Genomic DNA, 22,473 nt, shown 5'->3' on the forward strand with positions numbered 1-22,473 from the left:
CTTTGGAACTCTTCCTGAAAAGATGATTAAAGCAAAGTCAGGATATAATATTTTTAAGGCAGAGCTAGATAGAATCTTGATTTACAAGGTAGTGGAAAAGTTATTGGGGAAGATGTAAATCTGGGGTTGAAGTTACAATCAGCCCAGGGTCTGAAATACAATCTCTCGGCAGATGCTGTTAGACCTGCTGGTTTTTTCCAGCATCTTCTGTTTTTGTTTCAGATTCCAGCAGTATTTTGCCTTTAACTACAAACAATTCTCTACTTTTCACTGAATATTTAACCTTTTTAGTACCGCCGCCGATTAACAGTTGTTAGCATTAACAATTAAGGTTTATTACCAATTCTACCTCCCCGTCGAAAAATGAAAACGGTTTCTAGAATTCAAATGGCAATCTTCCCGCCATATTCCCTGACCGAGGGTTAGCCCGCACTCGGCTATTCCGCCGTCAGTCGGATATTTCCGTCCACACCGGGTTAGCGTCTCCCAACACTCGGCTATTTCCGCCCACGGCGTGTTCGTGCGTCCCAACGCTCGGTTTTTTTTCCGCCCATCGAGGGTGAGTGCCTCCCAACACTCGGCTATTTCCGCCCACTGCGGGTTCGGGCGTCTCAACACTCGGCTATTTCCGCCCACTGCGGGTTCGGGCGTCTCAACACTCGGCTATTTCCGTCACCTGTCGGCTATTTCTGCCCGTGGCGGCTTTGAGCCTTCCAACACTCGGCTATTTCCGCCATCTGTCGTTCGAGCCTCCCAACACTCGGCTATTTCCGCCGCCGAATAAGGCATTGCATGTTTGTTTACGCCATCACTCGGCTGTTTCCGCCAGCGGACGGTCGCGGGATCAGTTTCTGCGGCAGTGCTTTGTCGGGTGTTTATTAGCATGCTTGCAGACTGTGTTACATAACTGAAGTTAGTGGGACTGCCACTGTGGCTAGGCCTTTGTGTGACAGTTACAAACTGTCCATCACCCCGACAGAGCTTTGGAGAAGGAGGTGACATTTGGCACAAAATGCATTTACTTGACTTCCTAGCAGGGTGGGTTGCAGGTAAGAGATGCCAAACTTCAGTAAGTGCTTCAAAGTCAGAGAAGTATCCCCAATTTATTCTACACACGGAGTTATTATTCAAAGTTTGTTGTTAAAATGAGAAAGTTTTAAATTGATACACACGCGGAAAATATTCACCAGTTTTGATGTGTTCTGGTTATTATTTCAGCTTTTTATGGATTCGCTAAGAGCCTGTTCTTAAAATAACATTCTCAAGAATGTTTTTTGTTAATGAAGAATCTGGTCATTTTAAAAGCTGAATGGAACAAACGTGTTGGAATGAATTGCTTGCGGTTAGATTTGGTTTATTCAGTTATTGTTGGCGTTTGAAGGTCACCTGAGCAGCTGTGGATATTAGATATCTACACTAGTTTGTAAATGTTGTCATGTTCAGGGACAGTTTAAACCATTTTCCTAAGTGGCATTGATTCTTAGTTTGTGCAAACCCATCTCTTGTTATTGATGCCCTCCTTCCAGGGAGAGGCGTTTAGAAGCTGTTATGTAAAATGGATTTCACAAAGTTCTGCATGGCAGGTTAGCCATTAAACTCAAAGTTGGGGAAATTCAGGATAAATCTTGAATAGTGGGAAGAAATGGGGTGGTTAGCGGGGTCACGTCGGAGTGCGAGGAAGCTCTAACAGGGTTTCTCAATGCTGGGATCACACTGCTACTAATTAGTATCACTGGCTTATGTGATAACATAAGAAGTAAGGGCAGGAAATGTGGAAAATAGGAGGAGAATGCTCTTTGGCCCTTCGAGCCTACTCCGCCATTCAATATGATCATGCGGACCCTTTATCTCAACATCATTCTCCAATGTTCTCCCCATACCCTTTGGCATCTTTAAAGTCCAGAAATTTATCTATTTCCTCCTTTAAATATATTCAGTGATTTGGCTTCAACAGCCTTCCGTGGTAGAGATTCCAAAGGTTCAGCATCCTCTGAATGAATAAATTTCTCATCATCTCAGAGCTAAATAATCTATTCTGTATTCTGAGACTGTGACCCATTGTTCTAGCCATCAGCCAGAGGAAATAACATCCCTGCATCCAATATGTCCAGCTCTGTCAGAATTTTGTAAGTTTCAATAAGATTCCCTCTCATTCTTCTAAACTCAGACCTAGTTGATCCAATCTCTCCTCATACGACAATCCTGCCATCCCAGGAATCTGTCTGGTGAACCTTTATTGCACTCCCTCTATGGCAAGTATATCCTTTTTTAGATAAGCAGACCAAAATGGCACACAGTATTCTAGGTGTGGTCTCGCCAAAGCCCTGTACAGCTGCACTACGACATTCTTGCTCCTGTACTGAAGAAGTCTTGCAATGAAAGCTAACAAAGTATTTGCCTTCCTTACTGGGTGCTATTGCTGCATGCTTGCTTTGAGTGACTGGTGTACTAGGACACCCAAACTCCTTTGTACATCAACATTTCCCAATCTATCACTATTTAAATAATACTCGGCCATTCTGTTTCCCTGTCCGATGTGGATAACTTCACATTTACCCATTTTATACTGCATCCGTCACTCACTCCATTTATTTAAATAATCTTTAAGAATCTTAACTCCTCTCACATTCCCACCAGGTTTCGTGTCATCAGAAAACTTGGAAATATTACCTTTGGTTCCCTCATCCAAATCATTGATGTATATTATGAACAGCTGGGGCCTAAACATTGACCCCTGTGGGACCACTAGTCTGCCTGACACTTTGAAAAATACCCAATTGTTCCTACTCTCCATTTCCTGCTAACCAATTCTCAATCCATGTCAATATATTACCCCTAATCCCACGTGCTTTAATTTTGCACACTAAGCTCTTATGTGGAACACACACACAATCAGCATTTTCCTATTGGGGGATGGAGGAGTAAAGAAGGGGATGATGGTGATGACGAGAGGGTGAAATGGGGTGAAGGAGGGGATGGGGCATGAAATATGGGGGTAAAGAGGGGGATATGGGTAAATGAGGGGGGAATGGGGGTGAAGGAGGGTGAGATGGGGCATGATGGATAAGGGTGAAGGAGAGGGATGGGAGTGAAGGGGAATACGAGTGAAGGAAGGTGAAATGGGGTTGAGGTGGTTAAAGAACTGTGGTCCTGTGCCCACCATCCGGGTCTGACATTTACCCGTGCACACCTCCAATTGCAGCCCTGCCTACGTGACAGTTGTTTGGGTTCACGCTTTCTCAGATTCGAACTCCCAAACGCTGGGCACTAAATACTGCTGTCCATGGCAGAACTATGTCTCCATGAGGCACCAGGGGCTGGGCCTCCCTCTGATTCCACACTGATATTCTTCACAGTGCCACAAACCGCATGGATAATGTAGTTCCGAGCGGTGATTATGTCAGCAAAGAATTGTCCCCTCCTCTTTGATTGGCTCAGCAGAGTAATTGATATGTAAATTCTGGAAAGAATATCAAATTAGTTAAAGTTTATTCATTAGTCACAAGTAAGGCTTACATGAACACTGCAATGAACTTACTGTGAAAATCCCCTAGTCACCACATTCCAGTGCCTGTCCGGGTCAATGCACCTAACCAGTTCTGTCCCTGATTGGTTGTGAGAGACTCGCTCATCACTTTAGGGCTCCTTGTCGTTTGGAGACCCTTTGCCCAGGCACAGTGTGTTTCAATGTAAATCTGCCCCTGAGCTGGCTACAATTAATAAACAATGTTGTCTCAAACCTTGCTGGGAAAATAATGATGAGTTCTTGCTGCATGCCATTACTGATACTAAATTGACCAGCACATTCTGCCAATAAAGAGCTACATCAGTACTTGCTGGGCAGTTTGCTTCATTCTGCTGCTCGCCTTGCACAAACAACACCTCACTCTCAACCTCCCTTTTTCCAACATCATAATGCTAATGCAACCTCCCCAACAGAAAGGGAACCATTTAAACCGTTGAGTCTCATTCCTGCATGCAGTAAACTGTTGCTAAAGATTTTTTAAAATTTAAACTTTTAAGGGCATAAAATTAACAATGGGCTGTAGCAGCAGCCTGGGCTGGGCCAGAATGTTGAATGGTTATATCATGCCTTGATTCTAGTTTATGATGCTCACGAGACTAGAGTTAGATGATCGCTTGTACCTAATTGGGTTGTGGGGATGGGAGTGTTTACAGAGACAGGGAGAGGCAAGGCAATGGAGGGATTTGGATACAAAGGATGAAACTTTTAATATCATGGTGCTGCATTTCCGGAAGTCAGTGTAGATCAGCACACGCCAAGATAATGCGTGAATGGGATTTGGTGCAGATAAGAACATGGGGTAGCAGAGCTTTGGATGACCTCTAGTTTACAGTGATAAAACAGCCAGGAATGTGTAACATGTTCAAATCCAGAAGTAACATTGGCATGGATGAAGATTTCAGTAGCAGATGGAGGAGCAGAGTCAGGTGATGTTACAGAGGTGGAAATAGTCAGTCTTTGTGATTGCATGGATATGTGGTCAAAAGTTCGCCTTTGTGTCAAATTTGGCACCAAGGTTGCTAACAGTTTGGGTCCTGCCTCAGACAGTTGCCCGGAAGAGGGTTTGTAGCGAGGGAACGGAGATTGTAGCGAGGAGTGGAGATTATAGCGGGGTCTGAAGACTTCAGTCTTCTCATGTTTAGTTGAAGAAAATTTTTGTTCTTCTTGAAGTACTGGCTGTTGGACAATCAATCTGACAATTTATAGACCATGGAGGGGTTGAGAGAGGTGGTGGTCAGGTAGAGATGATTGTCATCAGCGTACAAGAAGATGACAGTGTTTTTGGATAATGCCAAGGGGTAGCAAATAGGTGGGAAGTAAGAGGGAATCAGGAATAGATCCTTGGAGGATTCCGAGGTGATGGTGCAGGAGTGGAAATAGAAGTCGTTGCAGGTGATTATCTGGCCATGAGTGGATAATTACGAATGGAACCAGGTGAATGCAACCCCATTGAGCTGGATGATGTAGAAAGACACAAAGGAGAAATTCAACCTTGATCCCTGATGCTGGAAGTGTTGATGTGGAGATGCCGGCGTTGGACTGGGGTAAGCACAGTAAGAAGTCTCACAACACCAGGTTAAAGTCCAACAGGTTTATTTGGTAGCAAATACCATAAGCTTTCGGAGCACAGCTCCTTCGTCAGATGGAGTGGATATCTGTTCTCAAACAGTGCAAACAGACACAGAAATCAAATTACAGAATACTGATTAGAATGCAAATCTCTACAGCCAGCCAGGTCTTAAATGTACAGACAATGTGGGTGGAGGGAGCATTCAACACAGGTTAAAGAGATGTGTATTGTCTCCAGACAGAACAGCTAGTGAAATTCTGCAAGTCCAGAAGGCAAGCTGTGGGGGTTACTGATAATGTGACATAAATCCAACATCCCGGTTTAGGCCGTCCTCATGTGTGCGGATCTTGGCTATCAGTTTCTGCTCAGCGACTCTGCGCTGTCGTGTGTCGTGAAGGCCGCCTTGGAGAACGCTTACCTGAAGATCCAAGGCTGAATGCCCGTGACTGCTGAAGTGCTCCCCCAGACAATACACATCTCTTTAACCTGTGTTTAATGCTCCCTCCACCCACATTGTCTGTACATTTAAGACCTGGCTGGCTGTAGAGATTTGCATTCTAATCAGTATTCTGTAATTTGATTTCTGTGTCTGTTTGCACTGTTTGAGAACAGATATCCACTCCATCTGACGAAGGAGCTGTGCTCCGAAAGCTTATGGTATTTGCTACCAAATAAACCTGTTGGACTTTAACCTGGTGTTGTGAGACTTCTTGCTAGAAGTGTGAGACATGGGGAAAGAATTGAGCTTTTAAGCCTCAAAAGGAGATATCTTGGGAGGTGATCTTGCGTCAGTGAATGATTAATTAAATGAAAAAGTAAATCTGGACAATTACCTTAAATTTAAATTCCTTTAAGTTGAAAGAGTAGGTCAAGGACCATGGATTCAAATAGTGGTCTCAAACTAGTAAAAATCAAATTTCGAAGTGCTGTCAGGAATGTCTACTTTGCACAGAGAGTAATTGATGTATGGGATGGATCCTGGACTAATAGAAGAAAAAAACTCTAAATCATTAAGATATAATTCATTATGTAATGGGAAGATTTTAGGATCATTTTGGGTGGATCGGTTAAGATGGGCCAATTGATCTTTCTTAGCCTTAATTAATTGTAATCCCTTCCTAATACCATTGGTCTGAATAAACTCCAGGGACTTGTTACAAATATGAACACAATCCTGGAGGCTCCATGACTAAACTCCTGAAAGATGCAATTAGCTACGCAAAAGAAACAATCTTCATAATTAATAAATAGCATTTTTAAAAATTACTGTGAAAATCCCCCGGAGTGTGGCGACTTGGGGATTTTCACAGTAACTTTAAAAAAAAATCAAAATAATGTACTAGCAAGTTAAAAAATATTAAAAGTCTGACACCCTGGTAGACTGCAATCTGGAAAGCTGAGATTTGTATCCTGTACGTGATTTGCTGATAACTCGTGCCAAAGCCACAAGCACATTGTTTGCATCCCCATAGCTTCTCTGTGCAATCGGCCATTTTAAGTGTTGGGTAAGTAATTAGAGTGGTTCATTTTAATTGAGATGTAACTTGATATTTTAGGAAAGTGATCACATTATATAAATGGTGATATTATTTATCTGTTTTTATACTGAACTTCGACTCATTAAAAAAATAATTTCAGCATGTGGTGACCCACTGTAACTGCATGTTGTATGCCTGGACACACCCCTGCTGCGCCTGACTCGAGACTCCTCCCTTTCCACCTGATCGAGGTATAAAGGTAACGGTTCCTCCCCTCTGCCTCAGTCTGACTACAAGGGTGTGTTCCAGTTCTTTGTGATTAAAAGCCTGTTGTATTTCACTCACTCGCTGGAGTCCTCGTAAATTGATGGTGCATCACAGCACAAAGTAGACTGTCATCTTTTTAAGTGGCACGCTAAAGGCAAAATTCATTTTGGCATTGTTTCCTTTTTCTAACCTTTTTCATTTTGGTTTCTCAGTAACATTTCTTGTCACGTTTTCAGATGATTTGTTTTTTGCTTGAGGGATCTATATCATTTTACAGATACTGTTAATTGCTGGAACATTCGGATGCAAAGTAAATGTGCTATGGCTATTATTAAAAAGGAGTTTGTAACTTCTGTGCACTTTCTTTTCTCTGGCATAGTCACTATGCACTTTTCACAGTGGCTTTTACAAACATTTATGCATCATTTCATAATGAATGACACAATATGTTGCAGAAACATTTTTGTATTCTTTTGATAGTTTTATTTTATTGTGTTTTTTGAATTTTTTTGCAAAATAAAGAATCAATATAATTTAATAGTAAGTTAATACAATTTTTTATCCTTTTGTACAGTACTTGTGTGCATCTTAACCCACAAGCTCTGTTATGTACTCTCATGTATTGGAAATAGTTGGTCTGAGGTTGCCCAGTATTGTCATATTGTGACATATCCTAAAATAACCTCAGCAGATTAACTACTGGTAAAATGTCTGATTTATCTGCAGGCTTGATATCTTTTGTTGAGTTTCCTATTTTTTTTGTTGCTATTGAGGGAAATCAACAGACCAGTTGAGTTAGGTACAAGGAATATCTATATTTTTATTCTAGCAATTGCAGCATTTGGAAACCAGCATCAGTAGTTTCCTGTCAATGAAAAGCCTGAAAACGCGTGAATTGCAATCCATCATCATAACCGTGACATCTCGGGGCGATCCTTCATTGTTTGCATGTACCAGTTACCCTATCTGGATTGCAGGAACATTAATATGAAGGAGAGAGACAACCCTGGTAGAAGCAGTGCTGATTTAAACCAGGACAAATTTGTCAAAACTTCTAATTTGAGAAATTAAAACATTTTTTGTGATTATTTTTGTGTTCATTAAATACGATTGTATTTGAGAATGATACAGTTTTTAAAATTCATTCATGGGACATGAGCTTCACTGGCTGGCTAACATTTATTGCCCATCCCTAATTGCTCTTGAGAAAGTGGTGGTGAGCTGCCTTCTTGAATCGCTGCAGTCCACATGCCGTGGGTTGACCCACAATGCCCTTAGGGAGGGAACTCTAGGATTTTGACCCAGCGACTGCGAAGGAATGGTGATATATTTCCACGTCAGGATGGTGAGTGGCTTGGAGGGAAACTTACAGGTGGTGGCGTTCCCATGTATCTGCTGCCCTTGTCCTTCTAGATGGAAGTAGTTGTGGGCTTGGAAAGTGCTGTCTTAAGGATCTTTGTTGAATTGCCACAGAGATTCTTGTGGATAGTACACACTGCTGCTACTGATCGTCGATGGTGGAGGGAGTGAAGTGGACCTTTGTGGATGTGGTGCCAATCAAGCCGGCTGCTTTGTCCTGGATGGTGTTTTTCATGTTAATGCATGCACTAGATCCAGAGTAATGACTCCCTCTTTTTATAATTACATTCTGGTAACTGGAAAATGGCAAAGGCTCTGACTCCAGCTGATAACCGGGTACCCGTACTGTCAGCCACTGGATTGCTAGGGGTAGCTGGGGTACTTCTAAAAATGTGCCTCAACCAATCTTAAGCTGTGTAGCAGACCAACCATCACTTTCTGGGAACAGTGTGAGACTTGAACAGATTTCGCTATGTATAGAGCATTACTGCACAGAAGAGGCCCTTCAGCCCATCATGTTCTCACTGGCCATCAAGCACCCATCCATTCTAATCCCATTTTCCAGCACTTTGTACTACTTCGATCAATTAGAAACAGTAAGAATTAATGCCACTTTGCTTAACACCCTGGAAAACTTTTCTAAAATCATAATTGAAATTTGGTTTCTGGAGGTGAAAGAGCAGATTGCAAACTGGGTTAGTTGAAGTTGAATAGAGGAAGCCTTGCTCTGAAGGAATGCAGAATGCAGGGCAAAACAAGGACCATCACTGAGTCAACACATGTACACCACTTGGGCTGGGATTCTCCAATCTTGTTCACCCTGCCCCTGCCAGCGAGAATGGAGAATTTAGCACTCAGCGAAAACTCCATTCACTGCAGCGGCACCGGAGAATCCCAGCCAAGGGCGAGAGCGAGAATTCCAACCTTAGTTTTTTTTTAAGTTTACAGACTGCAGTTAGTTAGTTTAGAAATGTTATGCAAGATGAGCATGTTGAAGATTTTCTATCGTGTAATGTTTACAATTAAAGTTCTATTTTGTATCCACTGATGTGAAATCTACATTGCCACCACAGGTGGACTTGCTACTGCTGTGGGATATCCTTTGGATACAATCAAGGTAGAGTATTTATTTGGGCTATTGACAGAAATTGTTCGTGCTTATACCCATGATATTGGAGTTAATAGCTGTTGTCTCACCAGGTGAGAATTCAGACACAGCACATGTACAGTAGTGTTTGGCACTGTATTCAATCAACATATCAAAGAGAGAAGGTAAACCTGAGTTTTTGTCAATTTGTGTATAACTTTGTGAAACAAAGAATGTTTATTTTAGAAACCTTCCATATCTTTACTTCTTTGCCTATGGCTGTCTTGGATATAACTGTGTTTAATTTGAAGTATTGCCAGAGGTTGAGCATTACAGTTTTCTAGTTATGAAGCAAACCCATCCTCCTCTGAAATCCATTTAGTTTCTATAAATTTATCACAAACTGTGTGGCCTTCAATTTGGGCCAACCTTCAATGAATCATTCCCAGTGTCGAGTGCTGAAATATCATGTTGCAACCTCAACCAATATAAATCTGTCTGCTCAACTAGAAGGCCAGGTACTACGCAATAACTACACAATAAGGTTTGAAATAATTTTTATAATTTGGCAAAAAGATGTTTTTCAATTTAAATATGCAAACAGGAACAGGAGTCAGCTGTTTAGCTCCTCAAATCTGTGCAGACATTCAATGAGATCGTAACTTCCTCCATCTGACTTGACTTCATATCCCTTAAAACACTTGGCGAGTGAAAATCTATTGATCAGAATGAAAATGATTAACTCAGCTAACTGCTTTTTGTGGGAGAAAAGTTCCACACTTCAACCATCCTTTGCACAAAGTATTTCCTAACATCTCTGCCTGATGGCCTGTCTCTGAATTTAATGTTTAATGAGAAAATCTTCAGTAATATTTGTTGTGCCTTTTACTCAGGTCTATGGATTTTATAAAGGAATGGCATTGCCTGTTCTGTCAGTGTCTGTTTGCGGTTCAGTTTGCTTTGGCACGTACAGAAATTGCCTCCATTTTTTAAGTCAGTTGCGACATAGTAGCTCAGATGTGAAACCAGCCAGACTTGATGTCTTCATCGCAGGTTGCTCTGCAGGGACTGCTGAAGTAAGTAACTTGTATGATAATTGGCAAATGAGTTCATGTATTGTCTTTTTTGTTGCTTAGGGTTACAGCCCAAGTTTTTTAAAATACTTTTCCAATTCAATCAAATCAAATCCAATTCAGAGTCTCAACAAGTTGAGACATTTCAGATCCAGGCTGACAAGACAGGGCGAGCGACCAAACCACCCTGTCCTGGGCCTGATCTACATGAGCCAAGCTGATTGGAGAAGGGGGAGGTTCCTCCTCCAAGACTTGAGCTCATTTGCGTCTTAGCCAAAAGGCCGAGATGCCGCTTTTAAAAATTGCTTCATATGAAACATATGAAGCTTCAATGTAACCTAATGACCTCAACCAAGTGCGGCCGACCATGGGCTGCCGACCATACTACACTTGATCTTAGCCAAAAGGCCTAAATTATCTTGAAATATCAAGGAGGGTAGTTGCTAAGACCATAAGTTGTAGAAGTAGACCACTACTCTGCCACACCATTCAATTAGATCACAACCGATCATCTGATAATCCTCAGGGTGCCATGCCCTCGATGTTCCGCCGACCAGTGGAACCAATCTAAAGCCCCTCTAATCTACACTATTCCAATATCATCCACAGCCCAAGTTAATTAGATTGAAGTTGGTTAATTCTGTACTAATGCATAAATTTGAGGGAGGGTGGGATCGTGCCATATATGTGCAACTGTCCTGTGAAACTTGTGACTTCTGATAAAATGTGAAGTGATTTCGGTGGCATGGTGGCACAGTGGTTAGCACTGCTGTCTCACAGCGCCAGCAACCTGGATTCAATTCCGGCCTTGGGTGACTGTGTGTGTGGAGTTTGCATTTTCTTCCTTTGTCTGCATGGGTTTCCTCCGGGTGCTCCAGTTTCCTCCCACAGCCTAAAGATGTGCGTATTAGGTGGATTGGCCATGCTAAATTGTCCCTTAGTGTCCCAAGATGTGTAGGTTAGGGGGATTAGCAGGGTAAATAGGCGGGATTATGGGGATGAGGTGGGCCTTGGTAAGATGCTCTGTTGGAGAGCCAGTGCAGACTCGATGGGCCGAATGGTCTCTTTCTGCACTGTAGGGATTCTATGATAAACGTTTGTCTTGAATCAGGTGATCTAGTGTATCCTAGCTAACTAAATTTGTAATGACATGATACTCTATACTTGTTTGCAGTATATCTTTCATCTTTTCTCTTAAGAATGTATCTGCTGCCAGTACTAAATTGGATCTATAAATTACCATAAGTTCTCCATTTTATTTTATGTAAAATGCTTCCTGATCACTGATTTAAACTGTTAACAAATCAGTAAGGGACTTCACAATTTTGTGTATATCTGTAAATAATTGCAAGCTGACCTTATGTACAGCAACTTTGGCTCAATGGTGGTATTCTCATACCTGAGTCAAAAGGTTTTGGGTTCAAAGCCAAACCTCATCACAACGTAGACTGACTCTAAATGCAGTACTGAGTGCTGCATTGTCAGGGTTTCTGTTAATCAGATGAGACATTAAACTGAGGTGAGCAGGAAACTATTTGGCCACCATGAGGACATGAAATGTGCGTGACAAATGGAAAATCATTCCGACTTGCAACCAACCATTCCAGGCATCCCCATCAAGTTCTTGAATCTGTGGGAAACACACTGTAGAAGTTTAGTTTATTTTGGATGGACAGAAAAGGAGGCCACCCTGATAGAGGGAAATATCACATTTAACCACACAAGGGAGTCGGTTTAGCTCAGTCGGCTGGGCAGCTATATTGCAACGCAGAGCAATTCCAGCAGCGCGGGCTCAATTCCCATACCAGCTGTAGTTATTCATGAAGGCCTGCCTTCTCAACCTCGCCTCTTGCCTGAGGTGCCATGATCCTCAGGTTAAATCACCACCAGTCAGCTCTCCCCCTCAAAGGAGAGACAGCCTGTGGTCATCTAAGACTATGGTGACTTTACTTTATTGTACACTAATTTGTTTAATATTGTATGGTTTTGTAGATTGGATAACTCTATGCAAATTAAGAGATTTTATGCAACTCCATATATGAACAGAACAATCTAAGGCACACAAAGTCCAGTGCTTAAGTCATAGATAGTTCTCGATAACCAATATTTATAAATTGATTTTTAAAAATGCTTCTTTTTAAAAATATTATGAATTTTGTCCTTAGCCTAATTTCCTCACAGGACACCGATTTTTAAAACCAAACCTAAATGTTGTAATGACTTCAACAAGGCACGTGAGGTTGGCCTCTTGGAGTATGAACTCCCTGATCAAGGTCATCACAAAAAGATGTCCCTGATCAAGGTCATAATTGCCTGCTCAATTGGGAATTCATACTCCAAGAAGCCAACCTCATGTGGCTTGTTGAAGTCATTACAAATGTATTCTTTATTATATTGTCATTTAAAACATTTTGATTTTTTTTTCAGGCTATGGTGTTTGCTCCTATTGACCTAATCAAAATAAGGCAGCAGAATCAAACCCATCCTCATCAGTCTTACCAAGGTCCTCCATCTCGTGACCTTTTATCAAAGCCCAAATACAGAGGCCCAATCCACTGCCTAATAACAGTAATCAAAGAGGAAGGAGTTTTAGGATTATACAGAGGTATTACTGCACTGTGGTTAAGAGACATCCCGTGTTTTGGATTATATTTTCTGGCATACTCCATTTTCACCGAATGGCTGACTCCACAAGGACAACATAAGCCAGGTATTTACAAATTTGCAATTGTTTCAAGTTCAGTTCAACAGATGATTTACCTAGGATAAAAGCAAATTACTGCAGATGCTGGAATCTGAAACAAAAACAAAAAATGCTGGAAAATCTCAGCAGGTCTGACAGCATCTGCGGAGAGAGAATAGAGCTAATGTTTTGAGTCTGAATGACTCCTTGTTAGAACTGAAGACAACAGAAACTAGGATGCGATTTATACTGTGGGGGTAGAATTGATAAAGATGTCATAGAGAAGACAAAGGGAATGTAAATGGTGGTGATCATGGCTAAGAAGGGTGCTGATGGCAGCCATTCGGAGATTATAGATCTCGGGTTGTCCTTTGACATTCTGCTTACCTTTGTTCTGCCATTTACACATTCTGATCTCTTAACTCTCCCACTTTGATGACCATGTCTTAAACCATTCATCTTCCTTTAAAACTCTCTTTAAAACCCATCTTTTTGACTAACCTTTCACATTTCTCCATTTTTAGCATCTATTTGTGTCTGATTACATTTCTGTGAAGCCTCTTACAAATCTTTTCCATGTTAAAAGCACTATGCAAATGGAGGGTGAGGTCTTTCAGATTTGCGTGAAATGGGATAGCAAACATATGGAGAAATGATTTTACATGTTGAAGATATCTCGAGTTAAAAGCTTTTTCTTCCTCATCAGATTGGTCAGCCATGTTGTTAGCTGGTGGATGTGCTGGCATGACTTACTGGACATTGGCAACTCCAATGGATGTCATGAAATCCCGAATGCAGATGGATGGCATGGGACAGCAGAGATATAGTGGTGTACTGAATTGTATCAGCGAAAGTTTCAGACAGGAAGGAACAAGAGTTTTCTTCAAGGGTTTGAGCTTGAACTGTGTTCGTGCATTTCCTGTTAATGGACTGACATTTGTAATTTATGAAACTGTTCTGGCATTCCTCAAAAAAACAGACTTAAAAGATTGGTGAGGTTCAAGAATCTCTGAAAACAGTATATCTTGCTGGTTTAAAAAAAATTCAAAACCAATAGGAAATGAATTTGATTTCACAATTATTTTTGGAACTAATTTTGACATTTGGAGAAATGTTACCTTGTTATTTTGAATGTTATATTTATCAGTGGTGATTCTTGGCACAGGCACCGACTGCTGTGTCATCTGTATGTGAAAGTCTCAGGTTAAAGTCCAACAGGTTTATTTGGTAGCACGAGCTTTCGGAGCGTTGCCCCTTCATCAGGTGAGTGAAGAGTTCAGTTCACAAACGAGCATATATAGACACAAACTCAATTACAACATAATGGTTGGAATGCGAGTCTTAACAGGTAATCAAGTCTTGACAGATGCAGACAATGTGAGTAGAGAGAGGGTTAAGCACAGGTTAAAGGGTGTGAATTGTCTCCAGCCGGGACAGTCAGTGAGATTTTGCAAACCCAGGCAAGTCATGGGGGTTACAGATAGTGCGACATGAACCCCAGATCCCGGTTGAGGTCATCCTCGTGCGGAACTTGGCTATCAGTTTCTGCTCAGCGATTCTGTGTTGACGTGTGTCAGAAGGCCGCCTTGGAGAACGCTTACTCAAAGATCAGAGGCTGAATGCCCTTGACTGCTGAAGTGTTCCCCGACAGGAAGGGACCACTCCTGCCTGGTGACTGTTGAGCGGTGTCCATTCTTCCGTTGTCGTAGTGTCTGCATGGTCTCGCCAATGTACCATGCCTCAGGACATCCTTTCCTGCAGCGTATCAGGTAGACAATGTTGGCTGAGTCACAAGAGTATGTACCATGGTGGGTGGTGTTCTCACATGAGATGATGGCATCCATGTCGATGATCCAGCACGTCTTGCAGAAGTTGCGGTGGCAGGGTTGTGTGATGTTGTGGTCACTGTTCTCCTGAAGGCTGGGTAGTTCGCTGCGTAAAATGGTCTGTTTGAGGTTGCGTGGTTGTTTGAAGGCAAGTAGTGGAGGTGTGGGGATGGCCTTGGCGAGATGTTCATCTTCATCGATGACACGTTGAAGGCTCCGGAGAAGATGTTGTAGCTCCTCCGGGGATGTACTGGACGACAAAGGGTACTCTGTCCGCCATGTCCCGTGTTTATCTTCTGAGGAGGTCTGTGCGGTTTTTCACTGTGGCACGTTGGAACTGTTGATCGATGAGTTGAGCGCCATATCCTGTTCTTACGAGGACATCTTTCAGTGTCTGTAGGTGTCTGTTGCAATCCTCCTCATCTGAGCAGATCCTGTGTATATGGAGGGCTTGTCCGTAGGGGATGGCTTCTTTAACGTGTTTAGGGTGGAAGCTGAAGAAGTGGAGCATCGTGAGGTTATCCGTGGGCTTGTGGTACAGTGAAGTGCTGAGGTGATCATTCTTGATGGAGATGCATGTCCAAGAATGCAACCAATTCTGGAAAGTAGTCCATGGTGAGTCTGATGGTGGGATGGAACTTGTTGATGTCATCATATAGTTGTTTCAGTGATTGTTTGCTATGAGTCCAAAGGAAGAAAATATCATCAATGTATCTATAACACAGATTATGCCGAGAGAACACTTCAGCAGTCACGGGCATTCAGCCCCTGATCTTCGGGTAAGCGTTCTCCAAGGTGGCCTTCACGACACACGACAACGCAGAATCGCTGAGCAGAAACTGATAGCCAAGTTCCGCACACATGAGGACGGCCTCAATCAGGATCTTGGGTTCATGTCACACTATCTGTAACCCCCACGACTTGCCTGGGCTTGCAAAATCTCACTAACTGTCCTGACTAGAGACAATACACACCTCCTTTAACCTGTGCTTAACCCTCTCTCCACTCGCGTTGTCTGCATCTGTAAAGACTTGATTACCTGTTAAGATTCATATTCCAACCATTATCTTGTAATTGAGTTTGTGTCTATATATTACTCTGTTTGTGAACTGAACTCTTCACTCACCGGATGAAGGAGCAGCGCTCTGAAAGCTTGTGCTACCAAATAAACCTGTTGGACTTTAACCTGGTGTTGTGAGGCTACTTACTGTGCCTACCCCAGTCCAACGCCGACAACTCCACATTGTGAATGTCCGGGCATCCACTACAACTGTTTTAGCACCATCCTGTGGACTCTGTTAGAGGATTGCTGTCTTCACATCTTCTAGATTGCACATTCCCTTGCCCTCCATGAGCTTTTTGTGGATATCACTTTGTCATCATGACTTTAATGGAGACATGAATGAAAAGTGATGATACTTATCCTCTTACTGCAACTCCCCTGCATGACTATACTTTTCACCACGTGCCCTGCTCAAACTGTGGCAGTTGTGGCTTAATCCTTATCTTTAAACCCGTGTTGGTCTGTCTCCTTATTCCTCTGGCAATTTCTTTTTTAAGCATCCCATCTTGTTTCATCCCAAGATGGAGAAATTGTCAAAGTGACAAATAACATTTTTTATCCACCCACGTCGTTATCAATCTATCGCAACCTCTGACACAGTTTATCACACCATCCACCCCCAGTGCCTCCCATTTGCTGTCTGATTAGGTGGACCTGCCCTTGTTTGTTTCCATTCTAATCTATTGAGTTGCAGCTGGAGAATCATTTGAAATGGCTTCCCCTCCCAGTCCTGCACTGTTAGCTTTGGAATTTCCCAAGGATCTACCCTTGCCCCATCTGTTTCTTACCTATAAGCTACCCCTCGGTGATATCAATTGAAAACACATCAGGTTCCATGTGTACGCTGATGACGCTTAGCTCTATTTTTGCTCTAATTGTTCCACTGTCTGATTTGTCAGCTTGTCCCACATCCAATATTGAATGAGCAGAAATTTCCACCAACTCAATACGGAAGATGTCTTTAGCCCCACCACAAACCTTGTTCCCTGAACTCTTTCCATACCTGGCAACTCCTTTTGCAAGGTGGGGCTGTGTTTGAGCCCAGATGGCTGTCCAAGCAGATATCCATATGGCTTACACCCTTCATAACATCGCTCCATTCTGACCCTACCTTGACTCACATAAAACCATCAGCCATCCTCTTGTTACCTTTAGGCTCAACTATTCCAATGCTCTGCTGGCCACTCACCTTCATCCTACATAAAGTTGTACTCTTCCAAAACTTTGCTGCCTATATCTTAAATTGTTCCAAATCTTGATCACTCATCATCACTGTGCTTGTTGATTTTCACTGGCTCCTGGTCTGACAACATCTCAATTTTAAAATCCTTATCCTTGTTTTCAAATATCTCCTTGGCCTTGTCTTTCCATATCCCTTTAGCCTCCACCAGCCCTTCAAAATCTCTACACTCTTCTAATTTTGGCCATTTGTGCATTCTTGATCTTATGGAAGGATTAGTGGTATGACAGAAAATCGGTCAGATTTTAACAATCAGCAAAGAATGACAATACAATTAATCAAGAGGGAGAAAGTAGAGTATGAAATAAAGCAGGCTAGTATGATATAAACAGATAGTAAGTGTTTCTGCAGTATTTAAACAGGAAAAAGGTAACTAAAGCTAATGTTGGTCCTCTAGAGAGAGTCTAGGGAATTGATCATGGGAAACGAGGAAATGGTGGAGGTATGTTGTGTCTGTCTTCATTGTAGAAGACTTAGTAAACTTTCTAAAGATATTTGAAAATTAAGAGATGCAAGAGAGGGAGAAACTGAAAACAATTGCCATCACCAGGCAACAAGTGCTGGGAAAACTATTCAATCTAAAGACTGACAAGTTTCCAGGACCAGATGGCCTGCATCCTAGAGTCTTTAAAGAAGTGGCTGCAGAGTTAGTAGAAGAATTGGTCATAAGCTTCCAAAATTTCTTAGATTCTGGAAGGGTCCCACCTGATTAGAAAATGGCAAATGTGACACCTTTAGTCAAAGGCGGAGATAGGAAGCAGGAAACTGGGCCTGTTAGTCTAACATCTGTCATATGGAAATTGCTAGAATCCGTTATTAAGAAGGTTAGAGCAGGATTCTTAGAAAATCCTAATGGGATCAGACAGAGTCATTATGGTTTTATAAAATGGAAATAGTGTTTATTTATTAGACTTCTTTGAAGATGTAACAAAGTGGATAAGAGGTCACCAGTAGATGTGGTGTACTTGAGTTCAGAAAGGCATTTGATAAGTTGCTACGTCAAAGGTTATTATACAGGATAAGAGCATGTAGTGCAGGGAGTAGGCATAACTGGGTCTTTTTCGGGTTGGCAAGCTGAAACTAATGGGATGCCACTGGAATTGGTGCTGGAACATCAATTATTTTCAATTTACATCAATGACTTGGATGAAGGGACTGAATGTTATGGTAGTTAAATTTGCTGATGAGAACAAGATAGGTATGAGGAGGAGGTAAATCGTCCACTGAGAGATATAAACCAGTTAAAAAGGCAAATTTGGGAGATTGAATACAAGATAAATGGTCAACATTTGACAGATCGAGTATAATGTAGAAAAGTGTGAATTTCTCCACTTTGACAGGAAGAATAGAAAAACAGTATACTATTTAAATGAAGATAGATTGCAGATCCCGGTGGTCTAACTATAAGGAGTTCATGGACTTTTTTGGTCACTGAGATCATCTGTCGTTGCCACATCCCACCCTTCCATTGGGCCAAATCTCCTCTATAGTTCTCTGCTACCTTAGCCCTGAACTCATATCTTTCTCTCGTGTTTCTCCTATTTCCATTGTGCCCTCTGTAAACTCAACTTGTCCATGAGATGCATTTCCTGCTCTTCGACTCTATTCCCATGAAGCCACTGATTACCCTACTGCTCTTCCTTGTCTTCATGTTATCAAATATTGTTAATACTTTTCTGTCTTCAGGCGCTGTCATCACAAAAAGATGTTCCTTTCCTCAAGTACCAACTCTTGATCCCTATTATCCTTACAAACCTGCACCATCTCAAACCTCCCTTTCCTCTCCAATATCCTTGAATTCTCAAATTCATGCCCATTATCAATGGAACTCTATGGTTGAATCCCTCCAAATAGATTTCCTCCTCGCCACAGTATCAAAGCAGCACTTATCAAAGTCACACATGGCATCCTATGTGACTGTGACAAAAATAAGCTGTGCCTTCTTGACCTGTGTGCAGCCTTTGACATGTTGGCTATATAATCCTTCTTCAACAATCCTCCATCATCTTCCAGCTGAGTAAGACTGCTCTTACCTGGTTATTCTTATCTAATTAAAGCCAGAGTAGCATTGGAATGACTTCCCACCCATTGTGTCTCCCAAGGCTGTATCTTTGACTCCGTCCTATTTCTCATCTACATGTTGCCCCTTGATGGCATCATCTGAAAGCGCAGCATTGGTTTCCACAAGTACGCTGACAATGCTCACCTCTAGCTCATCACCACCTCTCTCAGCTCCTTGACTGTTGTTAAATTATCAGACTGCTTATCCAATAACCAGTACTGAATGAGTAGAAATTTCTTAAATTAAATATCAGGACCACTGTTTTTGGTCACAACTTCAAATTCTGTTCCCCAGCTACTGATATCACCCATTCTCTGGCATCAGTCTAAGACTAAACCAGCCTTTTTGCAAACTTGTCATGTTTATCCAAACGATGATCTTCTGCCTACATTTGCACTATCGTTAAGGCTGCCAATTGCCTATCTCAGCCTGATTAAAACTTGTCTCAGCTCGTTTGCTGCTGAATTCATGTCTTTGTTGCCAATAAACTTTGCTATTCCACCACTCCTGACTTCCCTCTGTAAATTTGAAGTCATCGAAAACTCTGCAACCTATGTCTTAATTTACATCATGTATTGTTCCTCTGTCACCTCTGTGCTCCCTAATTTACATTTCCAAGTAAAGTCTAGGGGGGTTTTTCCCGTCCCACCCGCCACATGAATCGTAGTGGGTGGAGGGAGGGGCAGACCATGCAAAGATCCATTGACCTCGGACAGGATTTTCCTGTTTTGGGGCGAGCGCAGCTGGAAAATCCCATCCTAGATTTTAAAAGTCTCATCCTTGTTTTCAAATTGTTTACCCCTCCCTATCTCTGTAATCTCTACCAGCCCAGAACTCTCTTCTAATTCTGGTCTCTTGAGCATCCACAATTTTAATTGCTCCAACATTAGTGGCCGTGCCTTCAGATGCCTTACACCTTAAGCTCTGGAATTCCCTCTCTCCCTTTCATCTTGCTATCCACCTTCTCCTTTTAAAACTACCTCCTTAATCAAAGTTAGGTCATCTCCTGAGGTGACATGGTGTTGTATTTTGGTTTATAACATCGCTGGGATGTTTCTTGGGATGTTTTGTTAAGTTACAGGTCCTATATAGATATACATTGTTGTTCTTGAGTGGTCTAAAACTACAAAAGGAGTTACAGAGACCATTTATATCCTTAATCTGTGTGAATATTCACAAGTATTTTAATGTTTTGCAATAAGGACAAAGGGATTGGTAAATGTTAATATACATTGACAACTATCTGAAACTTCAGTTTATTTTTACAGTTAAGCTCTTGATCAAGCATTGCCTCAGTTTTAAAATTCTCATCCTTGTTTTCAAATCTGTCTGTGGCCTCACTCCTCCATATCTGTGTAATCTCCTTCAGCCCTACCTTCCCTTTGATCTCTGTCTTCCACCAATTCTGGCCTCTTGAGCATTCCCAATTAGAATCATTCCACCATTAGTGGCCATATCTTCAGTTGCCTAGGCCCTAAGCTCTGAATGCCCTCCTTGTTTATCTCCATCACTCTTTCCTTCTTTGAGGTACTCCCTAAACCTACCTCTCTGACCAAGAATTTGGTGAACTGACCTAATATCTCCTTATTTGGCTTGGTGTCAAATTTTGCTCCATGTAAAGTGCCTTGGGATGTTTTGTTATGTTAGAGGCTATATAAATGCAAGTTATATATTTTATAAATTACTTTCTAAATATTTGAATGTTAGCTTTATCTTTGTCTTTCTCTTTATCTTTGAATGAAATGGTCCTGGGTTCAAACCTCACTCCAGGATTTGAGTTCATATGTCATGATGCTCATTTGGAAAGCTGGTGTAAACATGATGGGCTGAATGGCCTCCTTCCATGCCGTAACAATTCCTAAGATTCTGTGATAATCTCCATTTTGAATTAGGGGAATTGCTGCACTGCCATAGATGCTATCTTTTAGTTCAGCGGAGGGCCCACTGCCTGATAACATGTATGCAGAAGTTCTCCATACCACTATTATAAACAAGAGCATGAAATCCTCCCAATTTCCTCCAATATTTATTCCTTCACCAACATAACAAATATATTAGTTATTTATTTCAATTGCTGCATGAGGAATCTTGCTGTGTGCAAACTGGCTGCTATTTATGCATGCAAAATGACAGTGTTTAGACTTGAAAGTAATTAATTGCTGTGAAGTGCATTGGGGCATCCAAGAATGTAAAAGGTACCATATAAATAATTGTTATTGATCAAAGACTGTACTTACAGAGGCAAGAAAAACATTGTTTATTTTCTGTTCCAGCTTTTTACAATGTAAATTTATAATAAATATACTTTGTGTTGCTTTTTCACTATTGGTCATTTTGGAATTTGAAATTACATTTGTGAGCATTTTAAAACATGCATCAGGTTGAATTTCTAAACATTAATGAAGAATATCGCAATCATGTGCGGCATTTTCTCACTGTGTCCTTCCTCTGCACTTTGTGACACCTGTACATACAACGTTTCACAAAACTACAATTTATTATCTTTCACACATTATTGCGAATCAAACAGGCAGTGCAAACAGTGTTTGCATATAAATTAAGACAAAAATGTGTTTCATATTATTTAGAAAATAATGTAAATGGCACAAATGGAAAATAAACAATTTTCACAACAGTTCCACTATATACTATACCTTCCACACATTGTAGGGCACAATGTAGTCTATTATCCTCTGAGGAGCAATTTCTCCCTGACCTGTCGAGGGAACCTATGAATGTCAGGGCATCAGTTACATTCCATGTAGTATTTGAAGGTATTTTTCTATTCTTATACTGGCACAGTGGTTAGCACTGCTGCCCCACAGCGCCACAACCCGGATTCGATTCCCACCTTAGGTCACTGTCTGTGTGGAGTTAGCACATTTTCCCCGTGTCTGTGTGGGTTTCCTCCAGGTGATCCGGTTTCCTCCCACAGTCCAAAGATGTGCAGGTTAGGTGGATTGGCCATGCTGAATTGCCCCTTACTGTCGGGGACAAGCTAGGGTAAGTGCATGGGGTTGTGGGGATAGGGCCTGGGTGGCATTGTGGTCAGTGCAGACTCGATGGACTGAACGGCCTCTTTCTGCACTGTAGGAATTCTATTCTATGATCTTCCTTTTTTCTCAAACAGTCAATAGCATTAACACAGGATGCACTTTACATCACATCAAATACAAGGGAGATCGACCAGTGGGTGTCATCCTGTCATTTCCATTTGTTCACATATGCTCCCTTTTCCC

At 41.7% G+C, this 22,473-nt stretch overlaps 1 protein-coding gene across 2 annotated transcripts; it reads left to right on the top strand.

Annotated features, from left to right (window-relative positions):
* Positions 1-876: 876 nt before the first annotated feature.
* Positions 877-21,556, top strand: slc25a47b (solute carrier family 25 member 47b). 2 transcript variants are annotated; one of them, XM_078234114.1, is made up of 6 exons: positions 877-1,049; positions 9,274-9,317; positions 9,401-9,472; positions 10,181-10,363; positions 12,788-13,070; positions 13,750-21,556. In XM_078234114.1, the coding sequence occupies exons 1-6, from the start codon at positions 1,013-1,015 to the stop codon at positions 14,037-14,039; spliced, it is 909 nt and encodes a 302-aa protein (XP_078090240.1). In that variant the 5' UTR covers positions 877-1,012; the 3' UTR covers positions 14,040-21,556. The 2 variants fall into 2 exon arrangements, with proteins under 2 accessions (XP_078090240.1, XP_078090241.1); XM_078234115.1 differs by lacking the exon at positions 877-1,049 and adding an exon at positions 5,883-6,961.
* The last annotated feature ends 917 nt before the right edge of the window (positions 21,557-22,473 follow it).

Source organism: Mustelus asterias, chromosome 18, assembly GCF_964213995.1.
Source record: "Mustelus asterias chromosome 18, sMusAst1.hap1.1, whole genome shotgun sequence".
In the NCBI taxonomy this organism is placed as follows: Eukaryota; Metazoa; Chordata; class Chondrichthyes; order Carcharhiniformes; family Triakidae; genus Mustelus; species Mustelus asterias.